This window comes from Phyllobates terribilis, unplaced genomic scaffold (assembly GCF_046119375.1).
Source record: "Phyllobates terribilis strain yellow unplaced genomic scaffold, ASM4611937v1 Scaffold_8__6_contigs__length_399053987, whole genome shotgun sequence".
NCBI classification, from domain to species: domain Eukaryota; kingdom Metazoa; phylum Chordata; class Amphibia; order Anura; family Dendrobatidae; genus Phyllobates; species Phyllobates terribilis.
This window is the reverse complement of record NW_027362768.1, coordinates 136,032,825-136,054,397: the sequence shown is the minus strand read 5'-3', so window position 1 is coordinate 136,054,397 and position 21,573 is coordinate 136,032,825. Positions and strand designations below refer to the sequence as shown.

General features: G+C 41.9%; 1 protein-coding gene across 3 annotated transcripts in view; it reads right to left on the bottom strand.

Moving 5' to 3' along the window:
• The window catches only part of SEC16B (SEC16 homolog B, endoplasmic reticulum export factor), a 191,264-nt gene that overhangs the window by 19,443 nt on the left and 150,248 nt on the right, over nt 1-21,573 (bottom strand). For all 3 annotated transcript variants that reach the window (XM_073643359.1, XM_073643358.1, XM_073643357.1), the window contains one exon: nt 21,429-21,503. In XM_073643359.1, the coding sequence (XP_073499460.1) occupies nt 21,429-21,503 (75 nt within the window). The remainder of the gene's footprint in view (nt 1-21,428; nt 21,504-21,573) is intronic.

The window sequence follows — 21,573 nt, the reverse complement described above, 5'->3', positions numbered from 1 at the left end:
CACCACTTTTTTAGCCCATCCTTTGCAAGGCCACAGGAGACAAGAAGTCTGACACATAGTCAACGCCTAAAGACGATGGTACAGGAGTATCTCCAAGTAAACATTGAAGCCACGACTGTGTCACTGGACCCTTGCTCTTTTTGGGCTTCCAATCTGGATAAATGGCCGGAGCTAGCCACTTACGCCTTGGAGATCTTGTCATGCCCCGCAGCCAGCGTTCTGTCTGAACGTGTGTTCAGCGCTGCTGGTGGTGTGCTGACAGATAAGCGCACGCGGCTCTCCACTGATAATGTAGACAGACTCACGTTCATAAAGATGAACAAATCATGGATCCGAAACGACTTTTCTACCCCTGTGTCATCCTGGGGAGAGTAAAAGCTTGATGATTGGTTAAAATCACCCTACCAACCGTTTTAAGCTTTCAAATTACTAATCATGTTTATCTGTATCTTGACTGGAAAATAATTTGGGCTTTGTAGCAGTGTGCAGCACTGATCCTATTAGGCCATCTATAATAAGCTTCACCAGATTTAAAATTAAAAATAATTTTTAGCTGCATCTAGCCCGGAAAATAATTTTGGGGCTCCGAGATGCGCAAGACACATAAGTGCCTTCTTGCTGCACTACCTGCAGCATGACCCTCATATTGTCAGAATTCGAAGTAATCATGACTACTGGGTTGCCACACTCTTAGATCCCCCAAACTTTTCGATCAACCTTTTCATTTTAATAAAGACCAAAAAAATGGTCATTTTTGAAATTATAAGCATTAGCAGGTTGTTAGAAACTGAAATCAAACAGTTTTCAACTCAAAACTTTATTCTAGGTGATGTTACATTTTCACATAGGACCCCTTGTTCGAAAGGAGCTTCTGAACTCTCTCGTCCATTGAATTTGTCAGGTTTTGGATGGTTTCTGCTTCAATTGTTTTGCATGAGGACAGAATACCCTCCCAGAGCTGTTGCTTAGATGTGAACTGCCTCCCGCCATCATAGACACTCCTTTTAATGATGCTCCAAAGGTTCTGAATGGGGTAGAGGTCAGGGGAGCATGGGGGTCACACCATAAGTTTGTCCCCTTTTATGCCCATATCAGCCAAAGATGCAGATGTTTTATGTGCAGCATGAGATGGTGCATTATCATGCAGAAAAATGATCTTGCTGTGAAATACACGGTTCTTCTTCTTGAACCATGGCAGGAAGTGCTGTTTGAGAAAATCCACATACATTATGGAGTTCATCTTTAGCGCCTTCAGGGATCCTAAAGGGGCCGACAATCTCTCTCCCCATGATTCCAGCCCAAAACATTACTCCACCTCCTCCTTGTTGGCGCTGTAGCCGTGTTTGCGTGGGGTGTCCATCAACCAGCCATCCTCCACTCCATTCATCTGGACCATCGAGCACTGCACGGCACTCATCCGTGAACAAAACAGTTTTGAAATCAGTCTTCATGTAATGTTTGGCCCACTGGAGCCGTTTCTGCTTGTGTGAAGTGGATAGAGGAGGTCGACAGGATGGCGTATGCACAGCTGCAAACCTCTGAAGGACCCTGCATCTTGTTGTTCGGGGGACGTTGGAGGCACAAGCAGCTTCAAAAACTTGTCTGCTGCTATGACAAGGCTTTTTTGCCGCTGCTCTTTCAACCTGACGTAATTGCCTGTAGGAAAGAGTCCTCAATTTGCCCTTATCAGCACGCACACGTGTGTACTGTGAATCAGCTACATACTTCTTGATTGCCAAGACACTTCATCCTGATCATCGCACAATGTTGATTGTAGTCATGCCTTGACCTAAACACTCCACAATTTGTTGCTTCTCAGCAGCCGACACATCCTTTTTCTTTCCCATTTTGGCAGAAAATGTAGGCTGCTTAATAATGTGAGAGAGCCTTCTTAAGTAGTCTTGCCTTTCATTGGACACACCTGCCAAACTAATTAGCACAGGTGTCTGCAATTGCTTACAGTGATATAAAGAGCCCTGACACACATCACCATCAATGAGTTTAACTGACAAACAAACAAATTCTTCCCTTATCACTCCTAAACACTTTTTGCATAATAATTTGGAACGCGGTGTACATGTGCTTTTCCACAAAACACCAGTGGTTCACGTAGTGAATCTTACAGTTCTAACTTGCCAACCGTGGTCTGTATGGAATTGTTCAATAAAGGGCCCAAAATTAAGATAACATAGATGGGAGAGGTCTCTATGAATAGGAATTCCTAAGTATTACCCTGTGAGGGCCAGGCAAAGGGAAAGTTGGACTGGATGGAATCCTATATGGATTTAGGGAGGGAGACATCGAGGGCCTCAGACTTCGCTGCATTGATTTTAAAATTTTACCATGTAACAAAGTGATCTATTTCAGCCATAACAGCAGGGATGGATATATGTGATTGAGTGATATATACTAGGACATCATCAGCAAATAGAGAGCACTTGTACTCGGTGCCTCCCACCTCAATCCACCTCAATCCACCTAATATTGGGGTTATGGCGAATTGATGAGAGCAGGTGCTCCGTCACTAGGATGTATAAGAGAGGGGACAGAGGACATCTCTGCCTTGTCCCATTGGTGATTGTGAAAGGTGATGAAAATGTTCTGACGCACCCCCTGGGCCTTGGGACACCCGGAGCCGGACCCTTTTTGGTGGATGCTGGTGGTTGTAGTCTTCGTGGCGGCGATCCGGTTCCGTGGCTCAGGGCGGTCAAACCAGTGGCGGAACTATTTATGTGGTTTTGATGTTTAAATGTCCGACTACGCCACCCGTGGATTGCGGTCAGAGTGAACCGCCGCTACAGGGCAGACCGCTAAGGCTGGTGTTGTGGGTGCAGCAGAGCGTAGCATAACTCCCCACGGGAGGAGTATAGCCTCAGGGCAGTGTATGCGGAGGATGGGGGTGATGGTGCAGGGCAGCAGCAGTAACGACACGGAGTCAGTGATGCAGTTCAGGGCCTTTACTCACAGTTCTTATTATCCAGACCACGTCTGCAGGTAACGGCTGCCCACGTCGTACTGTGCTCACCAGGTGAGGGGCTCAGACAACTCCCAGATAACTTTGGAGCGCTTCACAGGACCCCCTTTGTGTGTCCTTTGTCTGGCCTTTCTTACCAACACTTCTGTCCGGCTGCCTCGGGCCTCCTCTTGGTAAACTTGGCGCCAGTTTCCCTGACCCTATGTGGTGCCTTCCTAGCGGGTGGAGCAAGGGGCTGCGCCACATAAAATGTCAGAGCCTCCGGTTTCTAGCTGAGGGTCGTTTCCTGCCTCCACTAGTTCGGGGACCGGTCTCCCCCTTTGGCCTGACCCCTCCACGCAGGTGGATTCGGGCGTGCGGTGGCGACTCGCCCGTCCGCACCCCTGGGATCCCTTCATTCCTCGTTCCTGGAGCCTTCTCCGCTCCTCTTCCTTCCTTCTCCCTCTTGCAGGCCTGGGCCTCTGTTACTAGGCCCGCCTCCGGAGCAGAGCTCATGCAGAGCCCCTGCTCCCTGCCACTTCTGCTCAGACTTCTCTGCACTGAACTAAGATGGTGCCCACCTTTTATACTCCCTTCTCAATGCACCCAGGAACTGCTTCCTCCCTGCTCCTGCACTGCAGGGTTCCCCTTCCTCAGTGTTCCCTCCCCCCACTCCAGCCAGGGACAGGGACTGTCGTGCACATCTCAGGGGCATATTGGTCGCCCTGCCCCACGGCAATGTGGTGTAATGCATGCAGGTGTCGGGTCCTGATCCACACTCCATCCTTATCTGAGAGTGAGATATCACACCTCTGGGTGAGGTGCAATACGTCTGTAGCAACCGAGCCCTCGGTGCTACAGTTCCATTTATCTTCAGCCTAGGTGACGTATTGTGATACAGGGCCGTGATTTTGGCTATAAAAGGGTCCCCTAGACCCCTACCCCAAGCTTTTTAAGAGAATCATATATGGCGTGCCAGGAGACTCTATGGAATGCTTTCTCAGCATCCAACGAGAGTATCTACTTACAAATTTTTAACTGCATCTAGCCCAGGAAATACTTTGTGCCTAGTAGCAGTGTCTGCTAGTCAGCGGATTATCCCGGCTGTTAAGCAAGCTACACCACCTGTAGTTTGGACACTTAATTTTTTCAAAGGAAATGCTTCGGGACCACGGGATACTCAGTGAAGAGCATCAGGAGGCACCCCAAGGCATAGGGGCTGGGACTGGCACTAGGATGCCTTGCGGTGGACAGCCGAGCTCGATCCTTATAAAAGCTTTTTAACTGCAGCAGCTTTAGTGGACGCTACTGGAGCTGGAATTACCGCGGCTGCTGGCATGAGACTTGCCCTCCAATAGATCCTTGTAAATGGATTTAAAGTGCATTCATTCAAATTAGAGGGACAATTTAAATTAAAAAGCTTAGAGCTGCCTCCACCACAGGGGGGCTCTCTCGACCCACCAGCGGACAGGCACCAGTACTGGGAGAGGGGGGCTGGCCGTCAGGGTTCACCGCGGCTCTGGCACAAACCCGGCGACACGGAGGTGGCACGGGCAGGAGCGGACTGGCCGTCTCGGCTTCTCACTTTTTGGATTTTAGAAGGGCATGACATGCCTATATCTGTGTCTCCCCCTCCTTTTACTCCTCCACCTCTTTTCTTTTCGCATGACTATATGTACTTGTCACTTTTCCATGTGTTAGTTGTGTCTTCTGAGCAGTTTGTCAGCTTTTGGACACCTTTGAAGGTGTTTTCTATGTGTTTCTATGTGTTTTTGTTTGCCTGCCATTGGTTTTAACGGTGTTCGAAGGTGTTCGACGAACAGTTCGACGAACAGTTCGGCGAACACACGGGTGTTCGACGAACCGAACCGAACTCGAACACTACGGGGGTGGCTCAACACTAGTCAGGAACAAGAAAACCCCTGCAAAATAATGAAAGCAAAAAGCAACGAAGCGCTAAAAACAACAACATGAATTAAGAATATATTTGTTTCATTATCTAAAATAGAAGTTGAAGGGCTTTAATAAAATGTGTCCCTAATTATGTTACATTTTGGAGAAATGTCTAATTTTGAACCAAAATAAGTGGGTTATTGAATATAAAGCCCATTTGACCCCTTCTCCGGTGATTAATGGACCTTGTGATTAGTAGTGATAAGCCGCACTTCTCCCCACACAAGACTGCATTTTTTTTTTCCAAGCCGAATGATTATTTTTCTATTAATTTAATATGATTGCTTTTTCTTGATTTCTTAATTATGTTTGCACATCTAGTGATGGCTTGATTAGCATTTATAATACTGCTATCACTGCATATTTTTGATCCTCACATAAAATCACCATTTATTGTCTTTCGAATGCTTAGGGAAAGCTACCAAATAATTAAAGCTCAGGAGCGAGGTAAGAAAACAACAACACATTTACCTTGTTTGTGGCGCTATATAATGTAAACAACACATTCATTATGGTCTATTCATTATCTGAGAGCTACGCGGATCTGGGGATGCAAAGACGCAAAGCAAATTAAAACAAGGTAAAAGTGATTGAAAATAATATTTTCAGCCATATGCCAAACAGTTAAGCGTCAATTATTTAAATAAGGACACTTTCTCTTGATTTTTTACAGCACCATAGGTGAGGCTGGGAATAATCGGTGCATTACAGTACAGTTACAACCAACACCAGCCAATAGGGTTTAACCAGGGAAGGAAAAAGAGACTTGCGGTTTTGGAGCAGCTCTTTTTAGCTTAAGTTTAACATTCTTTAAATGTAATATTTCAAGGAAGAATATTGCAAAAATGGTGGATTTTTTTTCCAAAAACGCTACGGAGGAAATTTATCAAGATTGGTGTTTTAACGCCGGTGTTTAATGAATACAACATTGGAGTAAGGTGCGGAAAAATTATTAAGAAATGCACAAATCTTAATCACTTTGGGGCATCTTTGGGCTGTGAGCATCAGAAAATCAAACAATTTATGCCAGTTTTCTTGTCTGTACTGTTGTATATTTGTTGCATGGCGGTTGGTCGCTAAGTCTTACTCAATTTTCCCACCATGTCTGAAACCACCCTAAAGCCAGCCATACACATTAAATAGTTGTAGGCCGTAACATGACCGTAACTTGGTTCAGCTGACAGCCATTTCTACTGACTCTTCCATACACAGGTGCGCACGTTCGGATAACCGTTCCTGTGTTCTCTATTAGAAAGTCGATGACTGACGCGTCGACCGGTGACTTATCTCAGGGAGAGCAATGCAACTGGTAGTCCGAAATCGGACATTCCTAATCGACATCACTCCCAACCATCATTTGGCTGGCGCCCCCATACATATTTGACCGCCAGCTGAATCCGTCGATATCGGCGGGTTCGGCCAACATAAGTCTAATGTGTATGGACAATTTAAGGGTATGTTCACATGGCATCATTTAGATGCTGAAATACCGTTCATAGATTTTGTAGCAGAATTCTTTTCAGGAAAGCGCTGACCGTGTTTTCCATAAAGCGTCTTTTCTGACTTTTTTTGATGGCTTTGCCGCCAGGGTTTTTTTCTAATAATTTTATATATAACATAGTGGCAACTTCTATGTAGAAGCCACCAGAAGAATGGTTAGGTCACTTCTTTTAGCCGCTTCACACCTTTCGAAGACTGAAGCGGTTAAAAGAGGTTTCAAAAGACGGAACATTTGCACAGTAAGTCGTTTTGACGTTGCTGTTTATTATGTTCATTCTTTTTGGCATTTTTTTTAGCATGGAACCAGCCTGAAAAAGACGTTGAGTGCAGATACCTGTAGGCCAGTGTCACAGAAATTTTTTATTGCGTTTTTTATACCATTTCTTTTTTTTCGTAAACTTGACTTTCCTTAATTTATTTCAATACAGAAATAGAAAACAGGCTCAAAAGAATGTTGCATACTATCACTGTAAAGATTATACAATAATAAATTACACAAACTGAACATCTGCGACTTACTTTGAAAAAATTTGCCAAAGACATTTTAAAATTGGAGTGAAGGATATTATTCAAAAACTTCTCATACTAGAAATTACTTATATGTATCCAGATTAATTTCCATTGACTGAGAGTATGATCTATACCAGTGATTTACAACCTGTGGGCTGGGGGTCACACGGGCCACAATGCTAATCTTTGAGGCCACCAACCACATGATATATACATATATTTTTCATGTTAGAGAGATTAGTGGCATATAGTGCCAGAGCAGGGATGAGTAAGTACTTATGGTCTCAAGAACCCCCAAGTATTGGCAGAATGCAGGTCTCCTGACCTCTGTGTGGCACTCTATGCCACGGTGGTAAATCACACACATTCCCGCCGCTGTGCTATTTACTGTGTTCGCCGCTCTGCTTATTCCCATGTTAGGCCGCCGCACTGAGTCCTCATGCAGCACTTACAATTCTGCTGCATATCCCTGATGTCTCCACATGACTATAAGGAAGCATGGCCAGATGCTACAGGAATTTAACCCTGCTGTGTCCTGCAGGTGCTATATCAGGCAGTACCACCCTCCACACCTTGCCTGAACTTAGGTTCCAGTTTGCTGTTAGCATCTAATTCCTATTAAAGGGAATGTGTCACACCCCTGGGTGATATCAGACCCCTACAATGGGCATACAGGTGATAGAAAAGTAAATCTATACTTACCTGTATGGCCCATAGCAGAGGTCTGATTGCAGAGAAATCTGGTTTTATAAAGTCTGTTTTCCAGAGGCTTGGCGTCTGAGGGACGCCAAGCAAACCCCTCCTATCTTCTTACTATTCCCCTAAATCGCCGACTCTGTGCCAAATTACCATATCCCCCCCCCTTCCCTGCACGTCACAGGGCCCTGTGACAGGCCCTGTGACGTGCACTGCTCTGCCTCCCCTCCCACACATGGGCAAAGCGCCGCTCCCATAGAGCGTGCTTTGTTTCCCTGCAGTCCCGTTTGGCTGCGTACTGCCAGCAGAGCGGAAGTCTCAGTGACTCACCATCGCTCGCGCAATACAAGGCCGCGGCACAGTACGCAGCCAAACGGGGCTGGAGTCAGGGAGCTATAGAAAAAAAAACGAGAAAGAGGAACAAAAGTGGGGAATGTCGAGGATCTTACATTTTTCTTAGCAATGTTACTACTACATTGATAACGTTCAATGTTTTGACTATCTGGACAAGTGAGTCAATGCCTGAGCCTGGATGTCTGGGTGGACAACTCCTACTTAAAGGGTTATCTAAGAAGAAAAGCACTTATCAGCAGGTAGTCACTATAACTACCTACCTGTGCTGGAGTGTGACGAACTCTCCTGGCATAGAGCAGTCATGGACCACTCCAGATGGAGATACTTCTGCTTCATGTAACGTCACATTAACAGAACAGCTCCTTCTCTTTGCTCTGTTGATGGGGCGTCATTGCCGACGTCATGTTGATTGACAGCTGTCTCAGCCTAACATAGCGGGGAGCCGGTTAAATTGATTATAGGGGTTATCGGGGACTTTTTTCCTTATGGGGCTCAGCACTTATGAGCAGGTAACTGCTAACTTTCTGCTTGTTCTGCCGCGTGACAAGCTCTCCGGTGACCCCTCTGAACTGTGAGAGATCGTCGCATGGCATAACAGGCAGATAGTTAGCCAGTAGTGGACTACCCCTATAAATAACGAGCATAGCTCTTGAAGCTGTATGTGTTATGTGTGACCCAGTTTCTTGCTCTATGAGGATCTAGATCAGGGATGTCAAACTCAAATACACAGAGGACCAAAATTAAAAACTTGGACAAAGTAGAGGGCTAACCTTGATATTTATTAAAAAAAGAAAAAAACGTAATATTTGGTGGTGTCACAGAGGAGCATATCTCACAACTTTGCAGCCCTTACAGGGTAATTTTCTTCCTATTGAAGCTCCTAGATTGCCCGTTCATTGTACCCATAAAGTATGATGCCAACAAAAGCGGCCCCAAACACAGTAAGATACCTCCACAGTGAATTCCTCCACAGTACCTTCCACACGAATGGTTTGATGACCCTAAAGTAGCCCTTCTCCTCAACTCCCATGGCAAAGTATGGTGACCGCTACACAGTATGATGCTCAATTGTGATCCCCATACAGCTCTCCACACAGAATAATGGGCCCCACATAGTCCTCCACAGTATAATTGGTCTGACATAATCCTCCATACAGAATAATGGCGCCACATAGTCCTCCATACAGTATAATGGGCCCCACATATTCCTCCATACAGAATAATGCGTCACACAAAGTCCTCCATACAGTATAATGGGCACCACATAGTCCTCCATACAGAATAATGGGCCCCACATAGTCACCCATACAGAATAATGGGCCCCACATAGTCCTCCATACAGAATAATGGGCCCCACATAGTCCTCCACAAAGTATAATGGGCCTCACATAATCCTCCATACAGAATAATGGCCCCACATAGTCCTCCATACAGTATAATGGGCGCCACATAGTCCTCCATACAGAATAATGGCCCCACATAATCCTCCATACAGAATAATGGCCCCACATAGTCCTCCATATGGTGTCGTGGGCCAAATATAATCACCCTAAAGACCAAATTTGGCCGAAGGGCCAGAGTTTGACATGTGTGGTCTAGACAGACGATTTACAACTGGTTCTGGTCATCTGAGTTAGTAATGAAATACTTGGCACTCTAGGTGAAAGAATATTACTATTTGCATACTGTATGGCACTGGACATAGTACATTTATTTTTCTGCTGTTTGGGAAATGCACTCAAAAAATAAATTTTCAATTTCAATCTAAAATATAATTCTTAAGCATTATAAGTACATGAATAAAGAGTGTTGACTTTATAAAATCTGTTTTAGAACAAGCAAAACCTTACAGTGATCATCGCGTAATACCCAAGTTATCTTCCATCTCAATCACTCATAAAGTATAAATGGCTCACATGCCTTGAGAGATTTTCCCCGCTGGTGTTTCAATGCATGTTATTACAAGAAATGTACTCAATTTAGGTATCAGATTTCTTATTTTTGTACACATGTTATATAATTCTCCTGCAAAGAAGTAACTTCCGAGCAATTTTCTGCCATTATTTTGATTATGTTGTTTTTGGACATTAAGGTAAAGCCGGGAAGGAAAGAAAAAGCATTTCCTGTGCCACAGTGTGAAGTGCGATGTACCCTTTTTGCTATGATTATGAAAGGAGATCTGGGCATTTTGTCATTTAAGAAGTCTTCAGTTCTGAAGTCGGCACAAGTATTAGACAGACCTCAGTCTCGTGTACAGTCATCTCAGCTCTAGAGATGAGCAAATCGAATTCGTAATGTGACTGCGGCACGATGCACACTATTAACGTCAATGACATTCGTGCCGCCCCCGTGTGGACTCATGGGGCCTAGTGAAGAATGGCAGTGGGAAGAAGAGGAAGAAAAAAATCCAGGTTTCAGTGCTTAAGAGCAAATAGGATGGAAATTTATTGTACTCAATATCACATTTTGGGGGGAAAAAAAACTTTCTTAAGAGGTACAAGACAAGTACATCCAAAGAAGGGGCTTTTTTTTGCCCGGAATTCCTTATTGAAGACAATAAATTTCTTATTTCATCTTAGGGACTTGAGCACTGAATTTTTTGTCGTGGTTATTTTACAATCTATTGTTTATTTGTGAAAACGCCCCATATCCCTTAGTTGGAAGGATGTTTCCTGAAAAGTATACTGCTGCTTGTCATTTCTAAACTGTGGTGAGAAGCTCCGCGACACCTGGTTTACTCAATACCGTTGTTTGTACAGTGCTCTTCTGTTGGCGCTCTGTATTTTTCTCAACTATTTCGATTTTACAAGGCAAAATAAGGAAGACCGAGGAAGGGATTGGAAGACCGCCGGCAGCGGGAAAGGCATGGGGAGGGCTGAGGAGAAGTGAATTTAAGATGCTTTATTAAACCCCTTCCTGGTAGATTTGATTTACATCAACTTTATTCAATGCAAAACTAATTTCCTGGCTGATTTCAAGCAAATCTTCCAAATTTGAATTTCAGCAGAGTTTCTGATGCTTACTCAACTTCATGCAATGGGTGGACATTTTTGTAAAAATCTACTGATTGAAGTGGGTAGCATTCCTTATCTTGTTACAATGGCACTTTGTGGGGTGGGAAATATTGGGCAGCCAAAGAGCAGTTGGTTTGCGAAAATTATGTCTAAAACAGACAAGCATAAGGATCTAAGCTCCTACGACAAGGATCAAATTGTGATCATTAGATTACTGGATCAAAGCATCTCCAAAATGGAAAATCTTAAGAGGTTTTCCCAATACTCAGTGTTTAGTACCTGCCAAAAGGCAAATCATATAATGAGCCCACAAAGCTTATTGATGCACATTGGAAGTGAATGCCAACCCATGTGGTCCGATACCACAGAAGAGCTATGGTCGTACAAATTGCTGAAAAAATCACAGGGATCTTCACAGCTTGTTGTGTATAGGTCTGTATGGGGAATGCGATGCTGAACACTGTTCACAGCCCACCATAATCTCACCAGATGTCAGTGCTTGGAGAGCTATTTCCATTAGCGCAAAGGCAAAAGGATCTTAATGTACAGATTACTAAACCCCCAGTGAGAAAAAAGTCTTAGCAGGTAATTGCCGCACATATAGTGAAGAAAATACGTCTTAATAAGGAGCAGCCTGGAAAGCCGCTTTAACTTCTTTTACCTAAATCAAGAGAACATGTAAAGATGTCTAACAAGAGACACCAGAACATTTGCACATGGATGTACTGCAAGTTAGAAATGTAGGTTAAATGCAAACATAATCTTTCATCATTTTGACCAAAGAAAATATATTTTTACAGAAACCAGTTAAAAAACTCACAAAAAATATGCAGCTTATATCTAATCTAGAAATAACAGGCTAAGCTATGTGCCAGCCCAAAAATGAGAAAAAAAAATATAAACGATATTATTTGTAAAAATTAAAAGAAGATATGGATACATATTATTTAATCTGTTTCATTTTTTAATTTTAAATTTTTGGATTCTACTTTTTGGTACAATCTTGTTCAAGCTTCTGTTAACAGGGTTTAGATAAATTTACAACAGCCATATAGAAAATAGACAGCAATAGACAAGATCTGACTCATTGCCTCTACAGGAATGCTTTCTAGGCATGCTCTGTGACCTGTGCAGAGGTCACTGTGCAGAGAGGGGAAGGAAGTGAGCTGTGACCATCACCAATGATGAACTGAATGGTAGAGCATATGTTGACTTTATATATACAGGTGTTACCCATCATTGTAATCCTGTCTCTAATGATAACTAGATGACTGCTAAAAAATGATCTCTACTGGAGATGAACGAATCTGTCCAAATTCAGCACATTCTCTCAAACTATGCAGGGAAATAGAATTTGCATTTAATTAATTCAAGCATAAAAATGTAGGGTTAAAAAAAATTGATATCATACTTCTCCCTGGCCTTCATCTATCAAGCCTTCTAGCTCCCTCCTTCTCCGGTCTCTTTTCAGGGCTCTTTGGCACCTTTAGGGCTAACTAGACCAACGATCTCATGAGGCCCAGTCAGTGACATGCGTTGACCAAGGATGTAATGAAAGGATGAGTTTTAGTCAAAGTCATAAAACTTTGTCTCAAGCACTGGATAGAGAGCTAGGATAGGTGAGGGCTGGGAAGGGGTATTATATTTAATTTTGTTTTTATCCCTTGCCGGCCCTAAATCAAATCTAGCAAAATGGCGGCTGACTTGCCATCATTGTTAGATTGGATTATTTTTGTGAATTTCAAAACAAATTCAGTTTTTATTCAAATTGATTCGCTCAACTCTAATCTCTACAGAACATAAAGTCTATTAGGAGGTTGAGTGGTCAGAGTGAAAACTGCAAGATTTCAGGTTTGTTTGTTTTTTACTATTACTAGTGAAAGGGGAAAAAAATGAAGAAAACGTTGCCTGTTATTACATATTGCATTTAAGGCCATTGTTCTATAAGCAGATTATTTTCCAAAAACAAAATTGATCCAACTGGGAGAGCAGACGCCAAGGAAAGCAAATGCAGCAACTATGATGCATGAAAGGTTATTTTGCAATATATCATGATTTCCTATATTCCGTTTAAGGCAAAGTTTTTTCCTTTACTTTGCACATCATTTTTGTGGATGCAGACAAAGCAATATTTGGAACCACAAATAAGATAATTAATAGATCAGTGATACATATAAGTTATAGCGAGATGCAATTTAATTAAGGAAGAACATGACAAGATGAATTTAAAATGAGTTAAAGCAATGAGACAGTTACCTATATAACTTATGCTAAGTTATTGTTTTTTCAGCGAATATTGCTACGCCGACTTGTATGATTTATTGTATAATGTAAAATTCATTGGGAAGTGCAAAATTCCCATTCTTCAAAGAATTTACTGTTCTGTCCTCCAGCAGTTTTAAATCCCAGCACAAGGTGCGGTAATATGATTTGTAACTTAATAAGGAACCCAAGCAGAGCAAAGTTGCGTGTCATTCAAAGCCAAACTTTTCAAAGTATTGGCAAGATCAAGGATGAGTAAGAAAAAAAAAAAAGGGTTCTCAGTGCGGGAATAAAGTACAGATTCTTAAGAATGATACTGATAAGATGAAGCAAGTACAAGATATGAAAAGTAACAATATCAAATCACTTGGTTGTAAACAGAATAAAAAATATTCGTAGCAGGGGCATGGAGTCTGCTTACAAGACGGCACTGTATATGTGCGCAGACTTGGGTTTAAGCCATGGAGTTTCTTATAGATCTTCAGACACAGTAACAACAGTAGAAGCGTTGCTGTTTCAAAAAAACATTGGGAACTCATGATATGAGGGAACTGTTAAAAGTGCTGGAAATTCATGACTCAAAGGGCAGGTGTAGACGAGCGTATTGGCTGTCCTAGTACGATCCAACGAAACATCGGATAGTACTCAGACCAATGTTAGTCTATGGGGCTGTGCACATGTCCAGTTTTTTTCCTCGGACAGAGACTGTCCGAGGAAAAAATTCTCTGCATGCCTGAGTTTGATCCAATATTCAGATCACACATGGCCATTCAAGTCAACGGGAAACATCGGACTGCACTTGGATGACATCTTAGTGCAGTGCGATTTCCATGGTCTGACATAATGGAGAAGACATTTTTTTCTCCATCTTCTCCTCATCCGAGAGAATTGGATCACACTATAATCTCACTCTGATCAGAGTTTAACTTGCATAATCGCCCCGATTCTCACGGATTAGAGAATCTACAGCCATCTGCACCTGCCCTTAGGCTGGTCTACCATAAACCCAGTGAATTATCTGGAAAGCCCAGATGACAAATGCAATAATGACAAAAAAAAAGTCCAATTCAATCGGGATCTATGGAGCCAATCAGTTTACTATCTAATGCTGGTTTAACGTCCAATATTCACAGTTCGAGTACAAACCATGATGTCAGGACCAGGCTCGTAGTAACGTAAGAGCCTGTTGGGCTTAGGTCATGAGACTCGTGGCCGGTCCAGACATTGTAGTCCTTACTTGGGCAGTGGATGATGGACACGCAAAAGGTTTACTCAAAAATAACATACTTGACTTATATAATGATCTGTCCTGTTAATTCAAAGCTTAGCAACAAAGATTGCGACGAGATTAACCCCTTGGCGACATCCGTTGTCCATGTATGGCAGATGTATGCACAAGATGCATGGAGAGGGCTCAGGAGCTAAGCCTGCACCATACACTGCAGGTGCCACCTGTACAACATAGCAAATATTGTTCAGATACCAGCAGTTTAACGTCTTAGATGCTGTGATAGCCAGTTTGCCAAGTCCAATGCCATGAAACCATAAAGATTATTAATTATTCAATGGACTGCAATACTACTGCTTGATAGCACATTCATGTACCCTATCGGGGCTAGTAAAAAAATGTAAAAAAAAAAAAAAAAATATTAAAAAAATTGTATTACAAAATAACAATACAAACTACAGCACGTACCCCACCAAAAAAAACCTTTACACAACACTATCAATTGAATAGTACAGAGGTTAGGACTCTTAAAATATGGTGACACAAAGACTGAGCTCAGAGGAGCATGCTGAGTAACTTCTTATTTGGTCAGTATTCCGCATTAGCATTTGTGAACCAAAATTAGGAGCAGAACCTAAACAGAGAAAAATAATAATGGAAAGATTCCTTCCTTATCTGCGGTTTGGAGCCAGCCATGGTTTTGGCTTACAAATACTGGCGAAATACCTCCCAAAAATACTGATGTGTGGAAAAGACCTTAATACATCTGGTAGATCCAAGGAACCCCATCTCATAATGGATCCATGTATGGTCCAACAACTTCTAGCATACACTAAGCAATACTACTCCAAGATTAGTTTACTGGACTGGAAATGAGTTTGTGACTCATGAACTGGGAAGATTTGATTTATCTACCGAAGTAACACTGCAGACAGTACTACTAGATGCACAATACTTAAATAGGTGAAACACCATCTTTTGTGCGTTTTTCTCCTCCAGGACACGCACTTCCAATGACATCTTATGTCATCAGGCACCGCCGTATTGATTTTGGTGATGGAGGAGACATCAGGACCAGAGGCTATGGGCAGTAAAGGCTTTGTCCTACTGCTGAGACTAGGGTGGCAGCAACTGTAGTGCCATCCAGTCTGGCAGTATTTGTCTGTACACCGTCTATCTGGAGTAATTAGCTCCTTCCTTTGACCAATGGGACAGCACTAAACCCTACTAAACTCTAAGCTTACTGTTGTGAGTTGCTAGATATAACATTTCTTGCTCTGGTCCACTTCAGTTCTCAGAGCTCCTGTTACACTAATGGTTATTCTGTTTAAGTCTTTGACTCATTTACTGACCATTCTTCTACCTGACAATTTTGTCCATATCCATACCTTCTGATAGTGACCGGCTTGTTTGACGATCCTTGACTCAGGCTCGCTCCTCTGGTCAGCAGGCACTGCATGAAAGCAACCCAGGGGACCCTGTTGTAAGTCCAGATCCCTGTATAGGGGCTTAAAGGGTGAAGACTGGAATTTCCTCTGGGACCTGCGAGATGGATTGGCTAACACCAAGTCTGTCCAAGGTAGTCCTTTTCAGCTAATGGCCTCCTGCAGACTTTACGCTGTGATGGAGGAAACTTTTGGCCATTGAGATCCCTGACCACTTGCCTTAACAAGGCGTATGGATAGGGGTCAAACTCCTTAAGGGATTTCGGAGCATGAAGTACTACTGTGGTCGAAAAAATTGTTTTTCTCGTCTCCATACCCCACAACTAGAGCGATTTCTTTTGTAAATCCATATTTTATTGTTCCACTAGGGAATGGGATTTTTAGAACATCCCAGTGGATCTGGTCTCATTAGGAGCTATATTTGTATCTAGAGAACCTGTAATTTCCCAAAATTTATTTTAGACCAGATACATGAAGAATAAAGTATTAATCTTCTTTATTTAGGCAGAACTATACTATGGCTATGACTAGTGCTTAGCCTAGCCGACGATGTATGACAGTACTCCTTGGTGATTTTTGAAGAAACCCTAAGTCTTATACTAGGCACAACACGGTGTATGAGTTTTACATGGAGTGATCCTTTAATGGGTGCAGAAGAAAGAGACTTGTGAAGAGTGGTTTACATATTGACTGCGATTCTGGATCTTGACAGAACGGACAGCTGTTGTATATAGATCGATCGACTTCCTTAATCACCTTTTTTTATTCTTGCTTTAAAGAAGTAATGCATTCATAACAACATCTATATCTACAATACACCTACGATAAGAAATCACTTTTATATTGTTTGGGATGAGTCAGATAATGGCTACGGCCATTACGTTGTTAAAAAAAAAAACTGTAAATGTGGAAATAGCAGTGTAAGTATATAGTGTATATCTATCCCTGGTGACTATTTACCCAGTGCATCTAGCTGGTAGCACAGTAAGCTGCAGCTTGATATACAGATTGACATCCTAACCCTCTGTACACAGCTTGGAATACAGTTCATCTGGATGGGGCGTCAAGCTGTAGTTCAAATTCTATTCTCTTTGCTGCTGGCGGAAATCGGCAGTGGGGAAGGTGCTCTGAGAGCTCCACAGATTACAGGACAGGGGATAAATGCTTCTTTTTTACTCAATTCCTCCTATGGGACTCACAAAAGCATTTTTTTTCATGTTTATCTTTTTTTTTTTTAATAGTAGTTAAGACAAAAGGGATTTTTTTTTCTACAAAAAAAACTAATTGAAATGACAATGTTACATGAAGTTAGTCTAAAAATATAAAATAAAGTAAAAGTAGATGGAAAGAATGGCTATATTTTTATGATGTGAGATGGTGGCATGACAAGAGACTGGGGATTGCTATATTTTTATCCCTTTAATATCCATACTAGGCTCAAGGACATATATACAGTATAGGTTAAAAATTTGGATGCACCTGTTTATGGAATGTTCACATTGTAGAATCAGACTCTAGCAATTTTCCGGATTGATTGACCTTTAGGTCTTAAAGTAATAATGGACTGTTGCTTCTCTTTACTTAGTTGAGTGAATTCTGTCATATTTTGACTAAGAACAGTTGTGGAATAAAGCCACGTTCACACGTTCAGTATTTGGTCAGTATTTTACATCAGTATTTGTAAGTCGAAACCAGGAGCAGGTGATAAATGCAGAAGCAGTGACGTGTTTCTATTATACTTTTCCTCTGATTGTTCCATTCCTGGTTTTGGCTTACAAATACTGATGTAAAATACTGACCCAATACTGAACAGCTGAACGTTGCCTAAGGCTCAGCACTGTATGGAGCTGTGCACCAACACTTACCCGGCAAAACACACCTGATGGTCGCAAATACTTTCTGAAGGCCGGTGATTCCACAAATGAACTCCTAACAAAGCAAACCTATTCATTGGTAGTCAATGTAGGTGACGACCTGATGAAACTGCTTGAGAGAATGAGAAGGAGATAAAAAGATGTCATCAGAGTAAAAGGAGACTACCTTGAGGAATCTATGGTTTAACACATTCTGGTTTACTTTACACATTACTTGTTTCTTTTGATATTTTGCTGCTTTCAGTCTGAATTTACAATGTGCACATTCCAAAAAGACAAGGAAAATGATTTCATGAATAGGTGAGTGCAAGATTTTGACTGGGTCTGTATGCCATTCATGAAAAGCTGGACGAAAAGTAAAAAATCCAGGGAAGCTGGATATACCTAGAAAAGTATAGTTTGCAATGGACTTTAGGAGAACGTTTCTCCTTGTGGAGAGTGCGATGCCGGCGTAAGGAGACTTATAGTCCAAGCAATGCTCCTCTGCTAAATTAAATACGCAACTATCCTCTTCAAAGATGAAGAGGACTTCAACTTTAGCGCCACCTACTGGATGTAGCAATCCTAAAATTCAATATCGACCCTTTAACAATATTGACTTTTAGAATCAAATAGGTGGCCCTAGAGTTCAAGTCCTCTTCCAAAGAGGTTATATGCATATCTAAGGACTTAGATAACTCATATTTTCAGGCCTGGATTTTTATGGAATTTTTAGGCAGGTTTGGATAGTAGAACCAGCAATTTACTTCCTGGCATGGTTTTATTTTTAGCCCTTAGTCCATACAAGTTATTTTCTGACTCATTACTAGATTTAGAAAGGTATGCAGGTATGCAGAGGAAAAGAAGGAAGAAGGTGTCTGTCCAAAAGACTGTTACTGAGGATTGCCACTTGGTACTATTGATGGGAAGTAACACAAAGATCCCAACCATCCCATATTCAGCAAGAGTGTCCCGAACTGAAGGGACAGTCCCGCTGTCCCAGCATGCCAGCACTTTGTCCTGACTTCCACTCACTCTCTTCTCCCAGTCTTCATCGCTGTGTAGCTCCTCGTCTTCGAGGGGCGAGCCCATTATCTCTGCTCTGCTCACACTTACATTAATTAAATAAACAATTCTCTTCATTTCTTTTGATTTGGTTTACCCAGGGATCGAACCCACAACCTCTTTCATTGCAAGAAGCAACTAAAGCTATGAGCCACAGCCTGCACTGATTAGCAAAGGAGAATTTTGTATACTTGAAGCAGCATTGCAGACTTTGAATCCACAGGCAGATTATACTGGTATATAGAGATACATCTGTATATAGCAGTGTATTTCTATGTACCTGTATTCTAGGGGGAAAATAAAAGCTAGATTTTTTTTCCCTATAAGATTACAAAAAAATAATGAAAAACAATGACAAAAATTTTATTTTCTACGAACGCTGCATGGTTTGTCCCTCTTTCTGCTCTATAAAGTTGGGAGGTATGGATAACACACACCTTATAGTTTCTTTTTCGCGTGGTTGTTTGTATGTCACCTGTAAGTCAGAGAAGCTGATGTGTAGTTAGTGCTCAGCCAGACAGGGGTTATTTTGTGTTTTGTGCCAGGATGTAATTACTTTGCATTTGTTTTGTACACCAACTATAGAGAACGTAGTAAAACCGACATTCCCCTCTTTATTTTCTCTTTCACTTCTTTTTTAATTGAACTTCTGTGTCAGTGGCTCTGACTGCATTTGTTCCAATTTGACTACCACTATGCAGCTAATCTTCCACAATGCTTATGTTGCTGTAATCATTTCTGAGAGCAAGGACTTAACCTGGGAGATTTGCTAACATGTTCACCAGCAGAATACAGATCACCATTTACTACAGCTTTATTCTGGAATTACATGCTATGTGAAAACAGTCTAGGAATGCTGGAGTTTGATTTTCCATTATTGTACTCCAGCAGGCAGTGATTCTAAACATAGAGGTACGTACAGTATATTAGAAAAGTTCTTCAAACACTATACTGTATTATGTCAGATTAGGTTCAACCAAGAAAATGCTTTCACAATACACAATTTTAAAAATCATTACCTAAATTCTTGCATAATGGCACTAAATATACCTGGTTTTCACATAAAAAAAATATGAAATTGCAAATGGAATCAGTTGAAAACAGGTAAATCTTTTTTTTTTGTTAAATCTCATAAGATCTGTTTGAATATTTTTTTTCAAGGAAAATGTTCGAAATCTCACAAAATCTCTGCATATTCTCCTACTACATGGCATACCCCAAGCCATTATTTTGGATAGGTTCTCATGTCTACTGTCATGATGTGACTGTGGGATAGCAAGGGAAAATGGGCCCCTACTCTGTTCCTCAGGATAGGGAACCCTAAGCTATTCCTATCCCCAGAATTACCCCTGATGGTGGGAACGCCGGGGTCTCATTCTTCACTATGCTCCTAACTAATGGTATTCTGTTCCTCCCTCTCTCCCCCTTCCCAGGGAGGTAGGGTAGAAGTGTATGGGAAAACACAAGCAAGACAGACAGAGAAAAATGGAAGCACAGTCACACAGCACTCTCACAGGAACAAAATAGTAAAGATAGTGAGGCAAAGGAGCAACACAAAAACACCAAAGTGAAAAGAAAAGCTACACCAAAACCGCACGCAACAGACTGAGAAAAAAAACACCAGTCAGCCAGATATGCCCACGTCTCCAGACCAGGATAGACAAACTATAGCTGGCATTACCTGAATAGTCAAGGCAGCATATATAGGTGGAGAGAATATATGACTGGTTCTCCCACAGCATGTGACTAAAGGAGATTAGCAACCTAGCCCAGCAGAGATTTAACTCTTGCTAACCTGCCTAGGAGTTACAAGTCTTTGAGTCAATGCCCGAGTCTCCCTGCGCCAATTAAGAGTGCAAGAATGTGTGGATTCCACAGACCCTGACGCTGCCACAACAGTAGGTGATACTTGCAAAAACCTCCTTCTGACATCTAATCAATGACTTTACTGAGAATTAATGAAGAAAAAATCCGGCACTCAGAGTTACAGAAAGAAAACTGCCACAATCCTATGGGCATTGAACACCATTCCCCATGCGCTGTCACATGCAGGAAACCTTATGCAATCTGTCTGAAGAAGGTCCTTTAGACCGAAACGTCACAGTTTTTGGATTGCTTTACTAATAAATCTGATTTTTTTTCTGCAACTCTATGAGTGATGGCTTTTTTCTTCACTGAGTATATGGAGTGGTATCCTTTTTTTATACAGAGTGACGTACATCCTATTTACATACTCAGAATTAAATACCGGCATCAATCATGACCACCAATCTATTACAAATACCAAACAGAAGATAAAGGGAGTCAGTCAGCTCAAAATGACTTATCAAACCAAGCAAAGGATCTCAATGCACTGTTTAGTGCACCTTCCCAATCCCACCTACTTGTTTTCCATCCATCTCTGCCTTTTTCTGGCTCCTGTAAAGCCACGGCTGTGTGAAAGGGGGTATAGATAGAAAACAAGTAGGTGGGAAAGTGCACTGAAATTTTGGGTTACAGCAAGGTTTGAACAGTACTTGGTATGGTCATTGTGTGCTGACAGACTCCCTTTAATATCCAAGCAACGTTTTATGGTCAATGTGTGAAAAAAAATACCTTTAAAGGGTTGTAAAGAGGAATTGCTCCAGTAGGCTGGTTCATCTGATGTCCAGGGACATTAGGATAAGCAGCCTTAAAAAAATGGAAAAGAATTAGATGTACCATAAAGGAACTTTCATGACTTAACCCTACAGTCCCCAGA